We start from the raw sequence: 22051 nt of genomic DNA, 5'->3' as shown, positions 1-22051 counted from the left end.
TTTGCTTATGGATGAAAAAGTCAGATGATCATTGTTTTTCAGTGGCCACAAGATATTCTCTTAATTTGAAAAATGTGGGTAAAAATAACAGACTCACTACAAAGAATATTTAATACTTTTCTAGGCAAAAATATTAAAGTTTCTTCTTTAAATATAAACTCAGGTCTTAAAAAACATAAACTCAAATTTGAGAAAAATAAGTATTAATGAAATCAAAGAAGCGAATACATTTCAAGGTAATGCAAGTTTATAGGATCAAATTGCCTTTTTAACTGGTACATCTGCTTTGGGAGCAGGTGCTACCACTCTCCACCTGCCTCCAAATCTGAGTTTCTCAATCAGAAGCTGGGTTTTACTGGCAAATCCTTGCTTATTTGATCTTCTTTAGTACCTAATATGATTGACAACCTTATTCTAAACTCTTTCCTATTATTTAAATTTAGAGTTTCTTTATATTCTAATGTATAATCTATAATACATTATATTTAATATACATTTAATGTAATGTAGTTTATATGTAATGGATATAGAACTTTATATTAGTTTTCTGTCTTGAAATTATAGAAAGTAAGACATGCTATAAAGGCAGTTTATAGCAATGGTTGATAACTTATATGATATTGAAAAAGAAATTAAACTGCTTTCTTGCATTGTAGCTTCAATAGCCATCTAAATTTTTATTTTGTGTGCCCCTTTTTTTTCTGTTTGTGCTGGTTATCTGCCTGCTCTCCTCCTTCCACCAAGTGTAGAAATATATAAAGTAAAGTAACATAAGAATGCATTTTGGTCAGATAGTATAGAATTATTATCATTGATTTAATTTTCTTAATTTGTCATGTTAAACTGTGCCGAAAGTTGAAATCTTTCATGAATTAAGCAACTTTGCTAATGAATTTTTCTTTATGTATATATATTACCATGAAGTTTTACCATTACATATTAACCAGTAACTATGTTTCTCCTTGATTAAGTTTCATGTTTATAAATTTTATTTGTACATTGTTCCTTCTTTTTACAAAGGGAACCATGGAAGATAAGATTTATGATCGGCAAGTAACTAAACAGTCACTGTCTTTTCGAGTCGTTGATCAGCAACAGGTTGAGCGTCATTTTACTATGAATGAGCTTACTGAACTTTATACTTTTGAGCCAGACTTATTAGATGACCCTAATTCAGAAAAGAAGAAGAAGAGGGATACTCCCATGCTGCCAAAGGTAAACATATTTAGATTATTAGCTTTAAAAAAAAACATGGATGAAGAAAATTTTACTACTGCTATGAAAGTTAGTCATCTGATCAAGGCTGTATTTCAGAACTTTTCAAAGAGAAAATTGTATTTAATAAATTTTGTCTAGATAATTATAAATGAAAGGGGGCTTGATTAGTTCTTCATATAACAACCACAGAAAGATAGTGTATTCTGTGCCAAATAAAAAGTTTAGCCTTCCAGAAAAAGGTCTCCAAGTAGAAACCTTAAAGGAAATAGTATAGTTTAATAAACTATCCTCTTTTAATAAACCTCCAGTAGAGAGCAGGCATATACAATTTAAATAATTCTATATAAAACTAAACTGTCTCTTTTTTAACATTCTTTTCTGTCAGAAAGCAATTAAGAATCAGCCAGTGTCCAACAGGTATATAAAAAGTTGCTCAATGTCACTAATCATCTGGGAAATGCCAATCAAAACCACCATGAGATATCACTTCACACTTGTTAGGATGGTTATTATTTAAAAAGAGATACCAAGTGTTGGTGAGGATGTGGAGAAAAGGGAATTTTTGTGTGTTCTTGTTAGGAATATAAATTGGTACACTCACTATTGAAAACAATGTAGAGGTTCTTTGCAAAATTAAAAATAGAACTACGACGATGTGATCCCAGCAATTTCACTTCTGGGTGTATATCCAAAGGAATTGAAATCAGGATCTTGAAGAGATATCTGAACTCCCATATTCATTGTGGTCATTATTCACAATAGCTAAGACATGGAAGCAACATAAATGTCCATTAGGAGAAGAATGGATAAAGAAAATATGGTATATAAATACAATGGAATATTATTCAGCCTTAGAAAAAGGAAATCCTGCCATTTGCAATAACATGCGTGAACCTGGGGGGCATTATGCTAAGTAAAATGAGCCAAACACAGAGAGACAAATACTATGTGATCCCATTTGTATGAGGAATCTAAAATACTCAAACTCATAGAAGCCAGGAGTAGAATGATTATTTATCAGGGGTGAGGAGAGTGGGAAATGAGGAGGTATTGGTCAAAGGGCACAAAATTTCAGTTAGGCAAGATAATTTAGTCCTAGAGATCTACTGTATAGCATAGTGCCTAGTGTTAATAATATTGTGTTGTATACTTAACCAGTTCTGTACCAGCGTCAACTATAGTCGACAGCCACAGATGAACACACACAGTGACTTTAGCCGACAGCTGTGATATGACTTTTCTAATTTTTCATTTATCAAAATAAAATTGTGAACATTTAAAAATAACGTAATGACTACCTTCCATGGTGAACTTCTAAAAAAAAAAAAAAAAAAAAAAAAAAATAACGTAATGAAAACATATATGTATATGGTACCTATTCTGATTTACATTACAAGTAAAGCTGCCTGCAAAGTAAAACAAGCTTTCAGTGCTTTAAAGCTTTTCTCATCACACAAGAGCAAAACAGATTCGTTGTCAATGCACACACAGCACAAACTATCATGCGGACTGTGAGTGCCGGGTGTGGGCAAGGTTTCGTGGCCGGTGAGCGCAGTCCTGAAGTGGTTAAAAATGTACTAAGAGGATAGATCTTATGTTAAGTGTTCTTATCACAAAATAATAATAAAGGTGGGAGGACATTGTTAGAGGTGATAGATATGTTTATGGCATTGATTGTGGTTATGGTTTTGTGGGTATATACTTTTCTTCAAACTTACCAAGTTGAATACATTATAGCATTATGTATGTCAAAAAATTATGGAAATGTAGCTCTAAATTTAAATGAATTTTTACTTAAAAACTATAGTACTTAGAAATTTTGAGGTATTTTCATGTTACCTCATTTGATCAGTGGAATAGCTTTTCGGGTTGGTATGGTAAATAATATCATTACTCCTATTCTACAGATGAAAACATGAGTCTCAGAAAGAGTAAATGACATATCAGGGCCAAAGTCAGTAATTTATTTGTTGAATCAGTACTGTAATTCAGATTTCATCACTATAAATTCTGTTATTTCTGCTCTAACACATTGCCCACCAGAGGAAAATAATTGTTTATTCATCTATTTAATCAGCAAATAAAGCAGTGTCTTTTACTTGATATTTTTTCACTCTTGTAAAGCAAGTAAAACTTCCACGCTTGAAAAAGGATCCTTAGAGGCAATCTGGTGAAGCTGTCTTCTTTTATAGATGGGGAAATTTAGGTTTATTAAGTGACTTGCCCACAGTTTTCAGCTAGTAAGTGGCAGGGCCAGGACTAGTATCTACATATATCTTCTAGTCCATTGTTCTTGCATAAGAACATGCTATTTAATATTAATATCACAGGTAAACACACTCCTAGGTAAAATGGTGGTTGTGTATTTATTTTATAAAATTTAATATGATGGTAGATATCATTTTGACCTCTTTGAATGTAAGAGAAAATCTATATGTTTTCTAATCTAAATAAAGATTTTATATATTTAAACCTATTCTAGTTACCTAAAAGGCCATTTAGGGGAATTTTCTGTGTGTGAAGGGGTATATTTCCTGTGTCTTGGTTTTAAATTCAAGCACTTAATGTTCTATGCAACTATTAAGAGCAGAGGTCCTCAAACTTTTTAAACGGGGCCAGTTCACTGTCCCTCAGACCATTGGAGGGCCGGACTATAGTTTTAAAAAAAACTATGAATAAATTCCTATGCACATTGCACATATCTTATTTTGAAGTAAAAAAACAAACGGGCAAAAACACCCACATGTGGCCCGAGGGCCATAGTTTGAGGACGCCTGGTTAAGAGAATTGGGAAGGCAGCTTATGAGGGTGTGGTATCATTATACCAAAGTCACTGTAGTCACTTGTGAAAAACTCAAAAGTATATTAGTTTTTCATGTGGTTGGACACATTTAATTAAAGCAAAAGGTAATCGAAATAATGTTTTCCTAATGTTAATATAAATCAGTGATTTCTCCACTTAAATTTTTAGTGTACGTGTCAAGGTAACACATACACTTAGCATTTTGGAAATATTTTTTAAATGTCATTTGTACATATGAGCAAATATTTTGTGAACTACTTGGAGTTCACTGATACACCATTTAAGAGAGAGTTTATTTTTGTGATAACCTTTATCAAATTCTTTGGATAATGGCTTAGTGACACTTTGGAATTTAAATCTACCATTGTTCTATTTTAATATACTTTTTTAAAAAAGTATCATTTCAATTTCCATGCTGTGAAATATTAAATTAATAAGGATTTGGCTTTCTTAATTATATTATTACAGGATGTGATTAAGATTCTTTTTTTTTTTTTTCCTTTTTTTGAGACAGTCTTGCTCTGTTGCCTGGGCTAGAGTACCAGGGTGTCAACCTAGCTCACGGCAACCTCAAACTTCTGGGCTCAAGCAATCCTCCTGCCTCAGCCTCCCGAGTAGCTGGGACTACAGGCATGCACCACCACTTCAGGCTAATTTTTTTTCTATTTTTAGTGGAGACGGAGTCTCGCTCTTACTGAGGCTGGTCTCGAACTCCTGACCTCGAGCAGTCCTCCTGTCTTGCCCTCCCAGAGTGCTAGGATTACCGGTGTGAGCCACTGTGCCTGGGCTTATACTGCCTTTTTAAAAGCAAGCATAGTGTTTACTTTCCTGTTTTATTAACTCATATCTTAACCCCAACCCTTTTGTATCATTTGCTTAATTTTATATGGCAAAGAAGTATTCTTTTAAGGATTTATACATATGTTTATATTTATAATTTTAAATATGGCATAGTTTCTCTTTTCTTTTTTTTTTTTTTTTTTTTTTTTGAGACAGAGTCTCGCTTTGTTGTCCAGGCTAGAGTGAGTGCCGTGGCGTCAGCCTCGCTCACAGCAACCTCAAACTCCTGGGCTCGAGCGATCCTTCTGCCTCAGCCTCCCAAGTAGCTGGGACTACAGGCATGCGCCACCATGCCCGGCTAATTTTTTTTTTTATATACATATCAGTTGGCCAATTAATTTCTTTCTATTTATAGTAGAGACGGGGTCTCGCTCTTGCTCAGGCTGGTTTTGAACTCCTGACCTTGAGCAATCCGCCCGCCTCAGCCTCCCAGAGAGCTAGGATTACAGGCGTGAGCCACCGCGCCCGGCCCTCTCTTTTCAATTTGAGAATGATTTTATATCCAATTTTATCTAGAAATAATTAGCATCTTTCCTAAAATTATACTCAGACTTCAACTTTTAGGAGAAATAGCTCATGATTAGTTATTAATATATTTCTAATAGAAGGGAAACATTCCAATTAGAAAAAGGAGAAATTGACTTGAGTTTAATTTTTATATGTTGAATTTCTGGTTGTAGGAAATCTGTTTTAATTTGATAAGCATTTATCATTTGCTGACTTTGAGAAGTGTACTGTGAGGGCATACAAAGAAAACAGTACATTATTAAGATTATCTCCTTCAATCTGGCAGCAACTGAAAAACAGATAATGTTTTAATTTTCAAGATGAAGAAATTGAGGCTTGGAGAGGTTAACTTACCCAAGTTTACACACCATATGGTGAAGCTGGCCTTCAAATCAGGTCTGCCCAACTCGAAAGCATATACTCTTAATCATTGTACTTTATTGCCCCCCACATGGAGATTAGAAAGTTATAAGTACAAGCAACAAGGCACAGGGCCTGAGATTCCCAGAACTGAATGACATTTATATTCCTTTATTTTAAATAAATCTGGATTTTGAAATATAGAATGCTTTCATAGTCAATAATATTATATGATATAAAACTGTTAAGATTGTATAATATAGTCAGTTTAGCTCATGGTTTGTGAAGTTTAAATTCTTCAAATTTATAGAAAGCTTTAAGGTTTTTTAAGGCCTTTCTTATATGTAATATCTCAAGAAACTGAGGCTTAGGGAGTTTGTAATTACCCATGGGTACATGGACAGTAAGTGTTAGAGCTAGAACTTGAACTCAGTAGTTTTCAAATTGTGTTCCAAGGAACCCAAGAGATCTGCACAGATGTGCTTTAGAGGCTGCTACTATGTGGTTAAACAAGTACAGAGAGGCCAGGCAAGCAGCACACCAAGCCCTGCATCACATTTCAGAGTCCCTCTTCTTTTATCTTTTTATATATTAAACTTCAGCATAAGATTTAAAGAGAGAATATATCTGCTTTAAAAATGGTTTTAAAACACTATACCATGCTACCTTTCTGTCACAGTAACTAAAACCTGCAAGGGATCTAAAAAGGGAATGTAATAAGATATATATGAGATTTACCCGAAGGAGCTGATAGTCTAGTTGGGAATAGAAAAGTAACATTCTTTTTTTTTTTTTTTGGAGACAGTCTTGCTTTGTTGCCCAGGCTAGAGTAAGTGCCATGGCGTCAGCCTAGCTCACAGCAACCTCAAACTCCTGGGCTCAAGCGATATTCCTGCCTCAGCCTCCTGAGTAGCTGGGACTACAGGCATGCGCCACCATGCCCGGCTAATTTTTTTTGTATATATTTTTAGTTGGCCAATTAATTTCTTTCCATTTATAGTAGAGATGGGGTCTCGCTCTTGCTCAGGCTGGTTTTGAACTTCTTAACTCAAGCAATCTGCCTGCCTTGGCCTCCCAGAGTGCTAGGATTACAGGCGTGAGCCACTGTGCCCGGCCAAAAAATTAACATTCTTAAAAATGAAAGAATGAAGTGCTGATGTGAGGGGTACTGAGTATGTTTGCTGTAAATGGTTAGGAAGGGGAGGATGGAGGATTCAGGTACAATTTTGATGGGAAAAAATCAGACTAGTCAACCCAAAAAAGGTGGTTAGTATTTAATTGGATAAAGGGAAGAATGAAGTGTGAGTGAGGGATTAAACAGTTTGGGTGAAGGGAGAGAGGTAAGAATTTATGTACCAGGCTTAAGGGATGATGAAATTGGCCAGATGAAGAGTTGAGGTGGGATGAGTACGAAAGCCATGAAAAGCAAATGGAGGCATTTGGCTTTAAAATCGTATTTATTATAAGTTCTTGAATGGGGCTGTTGTATGATGAATGTGGGCTTTTGGAAAATTAGCCTGGTAGTAAAATCCAGGATGAGAACATAATAGGGTGATGATTATGGGGTGAATCAGACATTTCAAGAAAATAAATAGGCCGGGCGCGGTGGCTCACGCCTGTAATCCTAGCTCTCTGGGAGGCCGAGGCGGGCGGATTGCTCGAGGTCAGGAGTTCGAAACCAGCCTGAGCAAGAGCGAGACCCCGTCTCTACTATAAAATAGAAGGAAATTAATTGGCCAACTAATATATATATACAAAAAATTAGCCGGGCATGGTGGCGAATGCCTGTAGTCCCAGCTACTTGGGAGGCTGAGGCAGGAGGATCGCTTGAGCCAGGAGTTTGAGGTTGCTGTGAGCTAGGCTGACGCCACGGCACTCACTCTAGCCTGGGCAACAAAGCGAGACTCTGTCTCAAAAAAAAAAAAAAAAGAAAATAAATAGTAGAACTCAATAACTGATGATACACTCTAGTTTTTAAAGGGTTAGGCAAGGAAAAATGAAGCGAGGTGGTAGCAATGGGGACAGAGAACGACTAGGCACAATGTAGATACTCAATAAATGTTAACTTTGTTCCTTAGGTTTATATATAGAAATTTCATTTAACTTTGCCACTCCTCTAATAGAATTTGAAAATTGGTTCTCTGAAATGGGTACAAGTAGGTGTTTTCATATTTGTGGTGAGCAATTTCTTGGTATTTGAACCTGTTTTTATTAAAGATATTTCAAAGTTGGTTCTTATTAATAAGTACAATACAACTACAAACGCCTTCTTACCCATAATTTTTTAAGATGAGAGACTGTTAAAAATGATATATTTTCTTACCTCTCCATTGCTGTTATCTAAATAGTTATTAAATTGCATGTCTTCTATGAATTGATTTTTCTTTGTACTTCAATACTCCTGAAGGCAACCTACTTGATATGTGATTACCGTATCTCTTTCTGCCTCATCACTACTTCTTTAAGTCATTATTACATAATTCCTCTTCCTGCATTTCTATTCTTTTTTGTTTGTTTGTTTTGAGACAGAGTCTCACTTTGTTGCCTGAGCTAGAGTGCCATGGCATCAGCCCAGCTCACAGCAACCTCAAACTCCTGGGCTCAAGTGATCCTCCTGCCTCAGCCTCCTGAGTAGCTGGGACTACAGGCATGTGCCACCATGCCTGGCTAATTTTTTCTATATGTTTTTAGTTGACCAATTAATTTCTCTCTATTTTTAGTAGAGATGGGGTCTCGCTCTTGCTTAGGCTGGTTTCGAACTCCTGATTTTGAGCAATCCTCCCGCCTCAGCCTCCCAGAGTGCTGGGATTACAGGCGTGAGCCACCACGCCTGACCTATTCTTGTTTAGTGTTTTACTTCTCTACTTCTCATTTGGTTTAACATCTCAGACTTAATTTATTAGCCATTTAACTATATTTTCCTTGTCTTTATCTTTGCAGTTCTGTGTTTGTGCTTTTTTTTTGGAGACAGAGTCTCCCTCTGTCACCTTCTGTAGAGTACAGTAGCATCATCATAGCTCACTGCAACCTCAGAGTCCTGGGCTCAAGTGATCCTCCTGCCTCAGCCTCCTGAGTAGCTGGGACTATAGGCACAAGCCATGCCACCTGGATAATTTTTGTACTTTTTTAGTAGAAACGGGGACTTGTTGCTCAGGCTGGTCTCAAACTCCTGAGCTCAAGCGATCCTTCCCCCGCCTCAAGGCCTCCCAGAATGCTAGGATTACAGGCGTGAGCCACCACGCCCAGCCTATCTTTGCAGCTCTTTTTTTTTTTTCCCCCCACTAGAACTAGAGTTCGATCTTTGCAGCTCTTTAAAGGCAAGAACTACATTCTTTGCTCCTTGTCTGTCATCAGTAGTGAATAATACAGTGCTGGGCATTTTTATCTGGGGCCTTTTTTGAAAGTCTTGTTTCCTCTATAGTGATATTTAACTGAACTTTTATTGTTCCTGAATAATCCATACATCATTGAAAAGCAGTGCTAGAATCAGACTTATTTTGCAAGTAGTAAAATTGAAATGAAGAGTGATTGGTATGTCATAGTGGGCTTGTAAAAGGAAGAGAATTGGAGCTTTAGTGTGTCTTTTGTGTCTTGAGTTCTATACTGAATCTGATATCTTAGCTTCATTCACCATCCCACATCATTACTTATATTATCTTAAATTCCTCACTGGATTCTTATTGTTGCTGCTGTTGCATTTACCTTTTTGGAATATAATGATCTTGTAGTCTTGTGAACCTATTTTTTAATAAATTGATTTCAGGGTCTCTTGAACCATGTCTACAAAGCGTCTATATGTAAAGGATAATGTTCTTCAGCCATTTTGAAACCGCAGCATAATCTGAATTTATAAGTAGTTTAACACGTGTCAATCTATATCTAATGATGTAAATTTGTTGACTGATTCTTAATTGTTTGTTTTTTAAATATTAGAGTAATGGCTAACCTCTGTTAACATTTATATAAATCATGTTAGGGAAAGTGCCTTTTCGGGTAATAAACTTATAAGTTATATAGATATCAGAGATGAAAATATTGGTCAAGGTCATATTTCATAACATGCTTAAGTGTGTGTTTTGTTCCTCTTAAGTACGGTGTACACAATCTAAGCTCTGTACCCTTTATTACAAAAACAAAAGCCAGTAAAACTGGCATAAAAAGGTTTTTTCACATTTCCCTTTTCCATCACTGTACTACTTATGTCTTTTTAAATGTGGACTGCTTGTTGGTAATTATAGGGAGAACAAAATGGGGATTTAAAGTAAAGTGCCCTAAGTAAGGCTTTAGGTTTGCTTTCTCCACCCTGATTTTATGTACAATTTTCTCCCCTTGTCTTTAGTCCTTTATTCAAGCTACCTCAAAGCATAGTTTACTGAACAGAGATGTTATTGTGTAGTTTTATTAGCCATCAGATGGTAATATATGGCTTTACCTTAGTCATTTTTAACACTAGAGTGAAATATACTCCATTAAAATAATTTGATATGAAGTATGAAATAGCTAATCAACCTATTTTAGGAACTACTTCTGAACTTGCGTACATTTACTTTGAGAATAAAGGTCCAAAAGAACCCATTTAATTATAGAGCAAGTGTTAGTAACCTATAGTGCATGAACCACGTGGTGGCATATGAACTCAGTATTTGTTGACAATTACCTCTGAGAAGCCATGCTCATAATTAAAGCATATATGAGGTTTGATGTTATTGTCTTCTCCTTTTTTGCCTCTTTTATCACAAGTTTAGTATGTTTTTGTTTAGTAAAACAAATTATAGTATTGTTCTTATATTTGTATTCACTAGTATAAGAATGATGATCAGTCATCTGAATAAGACTAGACTACCAAAAAAAAAAAAAAAGACTACCAGAAAATATAATAAGCTCCAGCGAAATTGTTTTAATTCTACTATTTCTTTGTAAGTTTCAAAAGTCTTCCAGTGTTTGCTGGGATGGTTGAGGCCAAGTAAAAAGAACAATTTATTTAAGCCCTGTCCCTCTTCCAGAAAACCTGCCAACCACCCTTTTCGAGGTATGATATTAGACAAGCCATATAAGCTTTCTAAGCCTCACTTTTCTTAAGGAGATAAGAAGATAAAAGTACTTCCCTCAAAGAGGAGATTATCCATGTAAACCACACTAGCATATAGCAAGTGCTCAAATGTCAGCACATACATAGTAAGTGCACAAATGTTAGTGGCTGGTTTTGGTTCCATAATTGTTATTAATATTGCCATTATACTAGATTCATTTCTCTGAAACTAGTATGGACTTAAATTTTTGAAATTTCAGAGGAGTCATGTGAATTCTTGCTCCTTAGGAGAATATTAAGCTTGACATGATAGATTAAAGTAGAAAAGTAAAAATATTTAGCAGCCAGAGAGAATCATCTCAGCTAGGCTGTAGAAGAGACAAGTATTTGAAGCTTGAACTCCCCTAGAGATCAATTATATAATTAGGAGGGACTATGATAATGATTAGATATTGATAATCACTTGTAATAAAGTTAGCATGCAGTTGACTGAGAATATTACCTTTTCCAATGTTTGAGGAGTTTTTTCCCTTAAATAATACAAACAACTATAGAAGAATTGTCTACCTTATGGCCAGCTGATACCTTTGTGGCAAATTTAAAAGTGAGGAGGTGCTTCTGGTGTCCCTCCACACACTACACAATAAGTACTTATTAATAGACTGACCATGCTTTATTTTTAATGCTACTTTGTATCTTATTTTTATTATATCACCTTATAACACAAGAAAAATTCTTAAGGAGCCAAAGGCACCAAGTCTTTTAGGGAAAACAGTTGGGTTACAGAGACCATGGTACCAATCATGCCCCTAGATAGGAGCCTCCCTAACCCTGGCAAGCTGTCTTACAAATAATTGCCAGTGGAAATATCAACATATATAAGGCATCCTTGCTGGTAGCATTGGGTTGGAGGGCAGAGTTGGGGAGTGGTATGCGAGATTCCATTGGGAAAGGTTTAGGATAGACTTTTAAAAGTGTCTCCTATGGACAGTTTGAAGCACCAGAAATATTTGCTACTCAAGATTATGGAAATCCCGAAATTTAAAATATCAGGTTTGTATTTCGTAAGTGCTCATTTAATAAAAGACTTACCTGATAAGAACCCTTTTTACTTTATAGACAAATTAAAAGGTTAACCTATTCACTCTAGACTATAAGCTTCAAACTAGCCTGTGAGGGCAGGGACTCTATCAGTGTGTCTTTATCACCGTGTCCCCAGTACTTGGAATAATACATAATACAGCACATAGCAACTGTTCACTAACTATTCAATAAAAATGTATTATGTGCACAAATGAACTTTTGTCCTAAGATTACAAGCTAACCATTGTGAGGCTATGGTTGACTTGCCTTTAAAATAGTCTTTTTCCTTGTGTGAGTTTTGGACTAACTTTCATCAGAATCACCTGGTGGCTTGATAAAAATGCAGATTCCTGGCTTCATCTATGACCTAGTAAATCAGAATTTCTGGAGGTAGGCCCTGGGAATCTGGATTTTTTTTTAAAACAAGGTCCATCACTGTTGTGTGTACAAGGTATGTGGTAGCATGATTTGCCTTTACAATTATTATCAGCTAAACTTTTGAATTAAAAAAATGGTAGCTATCCTTTATAGAGTGATTTTTTTTATGCCAGGCATTATGCTAAGGGTATAAAATGATAGTATAGATAGTGTAGATAATGCTATACTAGCATCTCATTTAATCCTTATAGCCACCTTACAAAGCAGGTACCATTTATTTCTATTTTATGGGTGATGAAATTATGGCATAGAGAAGTTACATAGAGGCTGCGTGCAGGGACTCACTCCTATAATCATTGCACTTTAAGAGGCCAAGGTGGGAAGATCACTTGAGTCCAGGAGCTTGAGACCAGCCTGGACAACATAGTAAGACCCCATCTCTACAAAAAAAATTTTAAAATTAGCTAGCATGGTGCCATGCATCTGTAGTCTCAGCTACTCAAGAGGCTTAATTTGTCTATAAAGTAAAAAGGGTTCTTATCAGGTAAGTCTTTTATTAAATGAGCACTTACTAAATACAAACCTGATATTTTAAATTTCGGGATTTCCATAATCTTGAGTAGCAAATATTTCTGGTGCTTCAAGAGGCTGAGGCAGGAAGATCACTTAAGCCCAGGAGTTTGAAGTTACAGTGAACTGTGATCACACCACTGCAATTCAACCTGGTTGACAGAGTGAGATTCTGTCTCTATAAAAAAAAAAAGAAGAAAAGTCACCCAGCTAACAAGTGGTAGCATACATGTTTGAACTCAGTGCTGTGACTCCAGACCCCCTCCCCACTTTTTTACCACTGCACTATATACTATGCTGACATCAATATTTTATAAGATTAAACTTGTGCAAGAAGTAAATTGAGACACTCTCCCTTGATTTGACTGTACTTTTTCTTCTTCCTCCTCCTTTCTTCCCTCTTTCCCTTCTCCTCCCACCCCTCCTCTCCCTCCATCTCCTGCTCCCTGCTTTCTTGCTTTTAGCTTCCATATCTTTTAACTTTTATTTTGCATTCCTATTTCTTTATCCTTTCCTACTGTCTTCTGAAAGAGTGCCTCAGTCTGATCTAATCCACTGAGTTATTCAACTGTACCCCTCCTACTATTTATATTTATTTCAACTGTTATTTTTTGTCCTTAATATTTTGACTTTTAAAAATAATTTTTGTTTGATTTTCATATTGGTAATACCTTCCCTTATTCCATGTGTTTCAATAACTCTGCTTCAGATGGCATATGATGCCAGTTGTCACTCCAGGGATGTCTGTGTCTGTGCGCATTTGCATGCACATATGCACACGTGTGTCTGTAAGTTTCAGGAGTTCTTATTTCCTTTTTCCTTCTATAGTTTCTGCAGAGTTGGTTTTCAGGGAGGGAGCTAGCAGCCCATGCTGGTTCACCATGTTAATGGTTTCGTCCATAATATGGGACAATATGTATGCTCTTCATAGTTATTTTGAAAATTAAATATTCCATGTGAAGCTCTCAGAATAATGCTGACACGAAACCATGCATTCACTTTATCTTTAAAAAAATCTACATAGGCGCCGGGTGGGGTGGCTCATGCCTGTAATCCTATCACTCTGGAAGGCCGAAGCAGGAGGATCGTTTGAGCTCAGGAGTTTGAGACCAGCCTGAGCAAGAGTGAGGCCCCGTCTCTACTAAAAAAATAGAAAGAAATTAGCTGGACAGCTAAACAATATATACATTTAAAAAGTTAACCAGGCATGGTGGTGCATGTCTATAGTCCCAGCTGCTTGGGAGGCTGAGGCAGGAGGATTGCTTAAGCCCGGGAGTTTGAGGTTGCCGTGAGCTAGGCTGATGCCACGGCACTCTAGCCTGGGCAACAGAGTGAGACTCTTGTCTCAAAAAAAAAAAAAAAAAATCTACATAGGGATGCTTGGATTCACATCCCAGCTTTAGAATACTGTTTTGATATGCTAAAATGTAGAGCTAACCAGGGGAAAGGTACTGGCCTTCTTTTTATAGAGGTTAGGCTGTCTCAGGATTCTGCTATATGTTCTAATATTTTCCATCTCCCTTATTACAAAGAAAATCTGAAAAGTAAAGATTGGCTAATTTTCAAAAATTTCCCATTGTGAAAATTTTTAACCCAGAAAAATGTGGAAACTCCTATACCCATCACCCGGATTTATCAGTTATTGATGTTTTGCCATAAGTTGTCTCATCTATTTTCCTGAAATATTTTAAGTTATAAGCATTATGGTATTTCACTTGTAAATACTTTACTTTGCAGTATGTGTCTAAAATAGTAAGACATTTCTTATATAACCACAAAATGCATAACTTAATTCCTTAACAATCTCTAATAGCACACTGATATTCAAATTATCCCAGTTGACCCCAAAATGTCTGTTATAGCTGCTTCATTCACATCAAGATCCACTCAAGTTGTACACACTGTATTTGGTTGGTTCTCTTTGTTATATCTTTTAATTTAATGCAGTAACTTCCGTTCCCTATGTTCTGGATTTATTTCCTGATGCTATGTTTGAACTTATTCTTCTATCTCTGATATATTCTGTAAACTGGAAATCAGAAGTTAGATCTAAGGGCTTGATTAGATTCGTGACAGATATTTTTGGCGAGAATGTTTTACATATGATGTGTAAAAAATTAATATTTTTTTACAACAGAATAAGGTATGAGGAAAAAGCAGTAATATATGCTGAGTGCTTGTACTATGTCCCTTTAAATACATTATCTCATTTAATCCTTACAATAATTCTGTGAACCGTAGATGGTATTATCTCTTTGTAGTAAGGGGTCACCCAGCTATTAATGAACAAAATTCATATATATAAAGATAAGAAAAAAACAGGCTGGGCGTGGTGGCTCACGCCTGTAATCCTAGCTCTCTGGGAGGCCGAGGCGGGCGGATTGCTCAAGATCAGGAGTTCGAAACCAGCCTGAGCAAGAGCGAGACCCCGTCTCTACTATAAAAAACAGAAAGAAATTAATTGGCCAACTAATATATATAGAAAAAATTAGCCGGGCATGGTGGTGCATGCCTGTAGTCCCAGCTACTCGGGAGGCTGAGGCAGCAGAATTACTTGAGCCCAGGAGTTTGAGGTTGCTGTGAGCTAGGCTGACGCCATGGCACTCACTCTAGCCTGGATAACAAAGTGAGACTCTGTCTCAAAAAAAAAAAACAAGGCCCTTTATCTTTACATGAGTTTTTTGTTTGTTTGTTTGTTTTTTGAGACAGAGTCTCATCTCACTCTGTTGCCATGGCTACAGTGCAATGGTGGCATCATAGCTCACTACAACCTCAAATTCCTGGGCTCAAGGGATCCTTCCTTATCAGGAATTTATTTGTGTATATTTATGAGGTACAAATGTAATTTTGTTACATGCATAGACTGGGTAGTGGTAAAGTCAGGGCTTTTAATGTATACATTACCCGAATAATGTACATTGTACCCATTGAGTAATTTCTCATCATCCACAGCCCTCCCAAACTACACTCTTCCAAGTCTCCGTTGTCTATCATTCCACACTGTACAGCCATGTGTACCCATTATCTGGCTCCCACTTATAAATGAGAGCATGATGTGTTTGTCTTTCTGTATCTTAAGATGATGGCCTCCAGTTCCATCCACATTGCTGTAAAAGACATGATTTCATTCTTTTTTATGGCTAAATAGTATTCCATTGTGTATATATACCACATATTCTTTATCTAGTCATCCATTGATGGCCATTTAGATTTGTTCTGTATCTTTACTATTTACTATTGTAAATAGTGCTGCGATAAACACATGAGTACAAGTATCTTTTTGATAGAATGATTTCTTTTCCCTTCAGTGGATTCACAGTAGTAGGATTGCTGGATCAAATGGTAGTTCTAGTTTTAATTCTTTGAGAAACCTCCATAGTGTTTTCCATAGAGGTTGTACTAATTTACATTCCCACCAACAGTGTATAAGTAAGTGTTCCCTTACTCCATCCACATCCTTGCCAGCATCTGTTGGTGGTGGTTTTTTTTTGGTTTTTTTTTTTTTTTTTTTTTGGTCTTTTTAATAATAGCCATTCTGACTGGGTAAGGTGATATCTCATTGTGGTTTTAATTTGCATTTCTCTGATTAGTGATGTTCAGCATTTTTTCATATGCTTGTTGGCCATTTGTATGTCTTCTTTTGAAACATGTCTGTGTCCTTTGTGTATTTTTTTTTTTTTTTTGAGACAGATTCTTACTCTGTTGCCTGGGCTAGAGTGCTGTGCCATCAGCTTAGCTCACAGCAACCCCAAACTCCTGGGCTCAAGAGATCCTTCTGCCTCAGCCTCCCAAGTAGCTGGGACTACAGACACGCACCACCATACCTGGCTAATTTTTTCTCTCTATATTTTTTAGTTGGCCAATTAATTTCTTTCTATTTTTAGTAGAGACGGGTTCTCACTGTTGCTCAGGCTGGTTTCCAACTCCTGACCTTGAGCGATCTTCCCACCTCGGCCTCCCAGAGTGCTAGGATTACAGGCATGAGCCGCCATGCCTGGCGTGTGTATTTTTAATGGGATTTTTTTTAAGTTGTTGGAGTTCCTTGTAAATTCTGTATATTATTAGTCCCTTGTCAGATGCATAGTTTGCAAATATTTTCTCCCATTATGTAGATTGTTCACTCTGTTGATTATTTCTTTCACTGTACAGAAGGTTTTTAGTTTAATTAAGCCTTTTTGTCTATTTTTATTTTTATTACCTGTGCTTTTGAGGTCTTAGTTGTGAATTCTTTCCCTAGACCAATGTCTAGAAGAGTTTTCCCTAGGTTTTCTCATGGTATTCTTATAGTTTCAGGTCTTAGATTTGAGTCTTTAATCCATCTTGAGTTGATTTTTGTATATGGTGAGAGATAGTCTGCATATGGCAATCCAGTTTTGCCAGCACCACTTATTAAAAAGGATGTCCTTTCTCCCCAGTGTATGTTCTTATAGACTTTGTTGAAGATCAGTTGGCTGTAGATATGTGGCTTAAACATAGGAATTATTAACAGGTCATTTCCTCTCTGTGCCTCAGTCTCTGGTAAAGTGAGAGCAACAAATTAACTTACTTCTAAAGTCCTTTATAGTTTCAACATTATCTGATCCACATAGTTGCTCAGGCTTATCATGTTTTTCATTTTAGGTAATAAGAGGTGTCCTTTATGATAAGGTACATTTTTACAAATATTTATATACATTCTCAGGACAAGTAATCACTTATTGGTCTTTTTCATGACAGCTACATATGTAGGATTTTCTGGGACAATTCCTATATCAATTTGTCCTGTCAAACATCTCTTGAATTTTTTTTTATTAGAAAACTTTGGTTAAGGCATTAAATGCCTCTCTCTCTGTGGAAATATATTATTGATGTTTTCTTAAATTTTTTTTAAGAGACAGAGTTTCAGTATGTTTCCCAGGCTGAACTCCAACTCCCAGGCTCAAGCTATCCTTCTGCCTCAGCCTCCTAGGTAGCTGGGAGTATAGGTGCTCACCAACATACCACCGCTCCCAGCTCTTTTTTTTTTTTTTTTGTAGGTGAGTGTCTGCTTTACCACCTTTATAAAAGGTGTTGGAAATAACAAAAATAACACCATTAGAGTTCTCCCAGTAGCTGACCAAGAGAAGAAAGTATTTTGGTAAATAGAGGGGTTAAATTTTGTCAGATGTTACTGGGTGAGATGGGTGAGATAGGATCAGGTCTGAGACCTGACCATCAGACTTAGCAATGCAATGGCCATTGGTAAATCAGGCACTATGCTAAGCACTTCATGTGTAATGTTTAATCTCCACAATAATCCTGTGAAGTAGATACTTACTAGGCCCATTTTATAGATCAGGAGACTGAAATTCAGTAAGCAAACTTGCTTAAGAACATAGGGCTAATAAGTGGTAAAACTAGGATTTAATTCCACTTAGGATTCTAGATCTGCACTGCCCAATACAAGAGCCACTAGCTCCATGTGGCTATTTACATTTACATTAAAAATTCAGTTGTATTATTCTATTGGTTAGGTTGATTTGAATGTAAGTCTTTTAATACTTCTGGAATAGGAATAGCAAGAAATTTAAGCTGTGATACTTTTAGGGGCTTAAGTATCTGAAGACCTCACTTTTGTCTCTTCAGTTACTAATATTTGCATAGCTAAGCTTTTTTTATGTCAGATTTATTATGTTGGACCCTTAAAGGAATATAAATTGCAGGAGAGATTTATCAATATAAGAATTATTGTATGACCTTATTTATATCATTTTTATTACTTCTTTTAATGTTTTCTGTCTTTAAGATTTAATTTGAAAGCCAGGTGTAGTGGTACGTTCCTGTAGTCCCAGTTACTGGGGAAATTGAAGCAGTAGAATCAGTTGAACACAGGAGTTAGAGGATGTAGTATATGATGATTGTGCCTATGAATAGCCACCCACTGCACTCTAGCCTGGGCAACATAGCTAGACCCTGTCTCTTAAAAAAAAAAAAAAAAAAAAAAGATATAAGGCCGGGCGCGGTGGCTCACGCCTGTAATCCTAGCTCTCTGGGAGGCCGAGGCGGGCGGATTGCTCGAGGTCAGGAGTTCAAAACCAGCCTGAGCAAGAGCGAGACCCCGTCTCTACTATAAATAGAAAGAAACTAATTGGCCAACTAATATATATAGAAAAAATTAGCCGAGCATGGTGGCGCATGCCTGTAGTCCCAGCTACTTGGGAGGCTGAGACAGAAGGATCGCTTGAGCCCAGGAGTTTGAGGTTGCTGTGAGCTAGGCTGACGCCACGGCACTCACTCTAGCCTGGGCAACAAAGTGAGACTCTGTCTCAAAAAAAAAAAAAAAAAAAAGATATAATTTGAAATGCTAAATAACTGCTTTCATTTCTGTTTTATATGTCTTCTGTTTCCTTTTTTACAACCCACCTATAGTTGAATTAGAGGATGTAACAATGTGAAATAAAGATATAATGTGAACTCCAAATTATATAGAGTGAAAATTGAATTCCAATTCAGGCTCTGTTTAGGAAGCCGCAACCTCTAGAAAGTCACTACAGTCATATAAAATCTAGACTGGCAACTCTCTACCTCATAGTGGCATGTGGCATGTGTAATAATTGTAATGGATAACCACTTTTAAAGGTTAAGTGCTAAATATAGAATCTAATTCTTTAAATGTTAAATTAGGGAGAAAACATTCTTATCAAAGGAGGCTTTTATGTGCCACCAAAATCAGTTTGGCAGGCCTGCCTTTTCTTTCATTGAAAGTGACAAGTTCTGTAGTTGTCACTATCTTATTCATACCAACAATTTAGGAATCTGGATATATTTATAAAGGCTCTTTGGCAAAGGTTATGTGCTCTTGTCCCAAAAATCTGATATGAGGTGTTATGTGAACTTCATTCAATAAGCTCTCTGGTTACTTATCAAATACACTGCATTTTTTTCCCCGTGTAGTTTGGGAAGAAACAGATTTCAAATTTGTAAGTAGAAGCTTTTTGAAGAGTAATGTTAAATTTCTTTAATAAACATCTAGACTTATTTAAGTAATAAAAGGACATTTTTTCATAGCTTTTTGAGTGGGTCATTTGGCAGTTAAGTATTCTAGTGATTTTATTTCCAGATATAAAAGTCAAATTCAAAGTGATAGCAAGCTAAATATTTTTGAAATGTGGCAAACCTCCTTCCCTACCCCCAGGTGCAAAGCCTTGATTATTTCTTAAAAATTTTATTTTCAAGGTTGAATTTCAGAATTAATTAGATGAGAATTTTTGTCAGCTTGCCAAACACTTTAAACTTCTAGATAAATTAACTTAAACTTGTAATTTGTTGTTAATTTTTTTTATTAATCGAACTAGTCATTTTTAAAGCTTAAAATAATTTAGATTGTTAACTAGAATAGAGACTGTGCTTTTCCCAGCTTATAAGCTTTTTTACTTATTTAAGAAAGAATAAAGTTTAGACAAAGAGAAGTAAAGGTACACATTTGGATGTAATTTAAACCTCATTTTGATGACTGTTGGCCCAGTGATTATAGATTCTGTTTCAGTGTTGTTTTCAATAATAGTGTTACTATAGCAACTAATATAAATGCATGCTTTAAGGGAAAAAAACCAAAAACCTCTCCACCAGTTGCGTTGTATATTGGGATGAAAATTTTCTTTATTAACTTTTATAACTTGCTCTGGACTTTGCAAAACTGTTTTTTTCAAATAAATAATCTGAAGATCCCTGTTATGAATACTTTTTAGTCTTAATGTCATCATTTGTTTCTTACACTGATACTGTACTGCCATTTATTTTAAAAGGGAAGATGTAGCAACAGTTTGTATCAGAAACCCTGTATCTTCTTTGTCTTATTTGTGTCTTACACAGCACTCTGGAGGAAAGAAAGATTTCTGCCTTCCTGCTTCTGAACTATATAAATGCTTTTCTATAAAGAAAACAGTTAACTTATTTGCATTGTCTTTTCTTTGTTAAAATGAAGATTATGGAAAGCATAATTATCTTAAGTCTTTTGAGTATTATTGGCATAATCATTGTATGAACAAGTGATTGAAATACATTAAAATTTATCCATTAACCCTGTGGTCCCCAACCCCCCTTAGGAACTGGACCACACAGCAGGAGGTGAATGGTGGGTGTGCCAGTGAATCTTCATCTGCATTTATAGCCACTCCCCATTGCTCACATCAGTGCCTGAGCTCCGCCTCCTGTCAGATCAGCGGCAGCATTAGATTCTCATAGGAGCACGAACCCTACTGTATACCGCATGTGTGAGGGATCTGGATCACACGCTCCTTGTGAGAATCTAATGCCTGATGATCTGAGGTGGAGCTGAGGCGGTGATGCTAGCGCTGGGGAGCAGCTGCAAATACAGGTTATCATTAGCAGAGAGGTTTAACTGCAGAGACCATACTAAATCAGTTGCTTATAGATTCATATTAAAGCCCTATCAGTGAGTGGCAAGTGACAATTAAGCTGCATCTGGTGGCAGGCTTAAAGTCAGAATCCGACACTTATTTTAGTCTGCGTGTGGCCTACCCATTATTTTATTTACCACTTCCATCCACACCTCTTTCATGCACTGCACACTTGTCTCAGTCACAGTTTTGGTAAGCCCACAAGCTAACCCTAGCAATAACAGTGAAAAAAGAAACGTCACTGGAGAGCTTCTTTGAAAAGGGGGAAAGACCCAACGATGAGACAGCAGAAGACTCTAAGACTGCCAACAAAATGAAAACTGCATTTAAAAGAAAATCCGAAGAGTCCTACTTAAATTACGGGTTCATTGCGACAGGTGATTCATATTCTCCAAGCCTCCTTTGTATAATATGTGGCAGCTGGCTATCCAGCAAGGCCATGAACCCATCAAAACTGCTTTGCCACATATGAGCAAGCCCCCTGCACTACAAGACAAGCTTTTGGAGTTTTTCAAAAGGGAAAAAAAACATGAACACAGAGAACAGAAGCAATTATTGAAGGCTACCAGCTTCAACTGTGTCGGCACTAAAAGCATCAGTCTTAGTGGCTAACCACATTGGTAAAGCTAAGAAACCCTATGCTATTGGTAAAGAATTGATCTTGCCAGCTGCTAAGGACATTTGCCTTGAACTTTTAGGAGAGGCTGCAGTTCAAAAGGTGGCATGTGTTCCTTTTTCCGCTAATACCATAAATAGACAAATTGATGAAATAGTAGAGGATATTGAGGCAAAATTGTTAGGATTAATGAATCACTGTGGTACACAATCCAGCTTGACAAGTCTACTGATGTTGACAACAAGGCAACAATACTTGTTTTTGTGTGG

The 22051-nt window shown here is 36.5% G+C and overlaps 1 protein-coding gene across 10 annotated transcripts in view; it reads left to right on the top strand.

Annotated features, from left to right (window-relative positions):
* The window catches only part of ATRX (ATRX chromatin remodeler), a 209824-nt gene that overhangs the window by 174935 nt on the left and 12838 nt on the right, over positions 1-22051 (top strand). For all 10 annotated transcript variants that reach the window (XM_020285095.2, XM_012755339.3, XM_012755333.3 and 7 more), the window contains one exon: positions 1021-1215. In XM_020285095.2, coding sequence (XP_020140684.2) covers positions 1021-1215 — 195 coding nt within the window. The remainder of the gene's footprint in view (positions 1-1020; positions 1216-22051) is intronic.

This window comes from Microcebus murinus, chromosome X, assembly GCF_040939455.1.
Source record: "Microcebus murinus isolate Inina chromosome X, M.murinus_Inina_mat1.0, whole genome shotgun sequence".
NCBI classification, from domain to species: Eukaryota; Metazoa; Chordata; class Mammalia; order Primates; family Cheirogaleidae; genus Microcebus; species Microcebus murinus.
The sequence above is the reverse complement of the archived record's forward strand: the minus strand, read 5'-3'. Positions and strand labels throughout refer to the sequence as shown.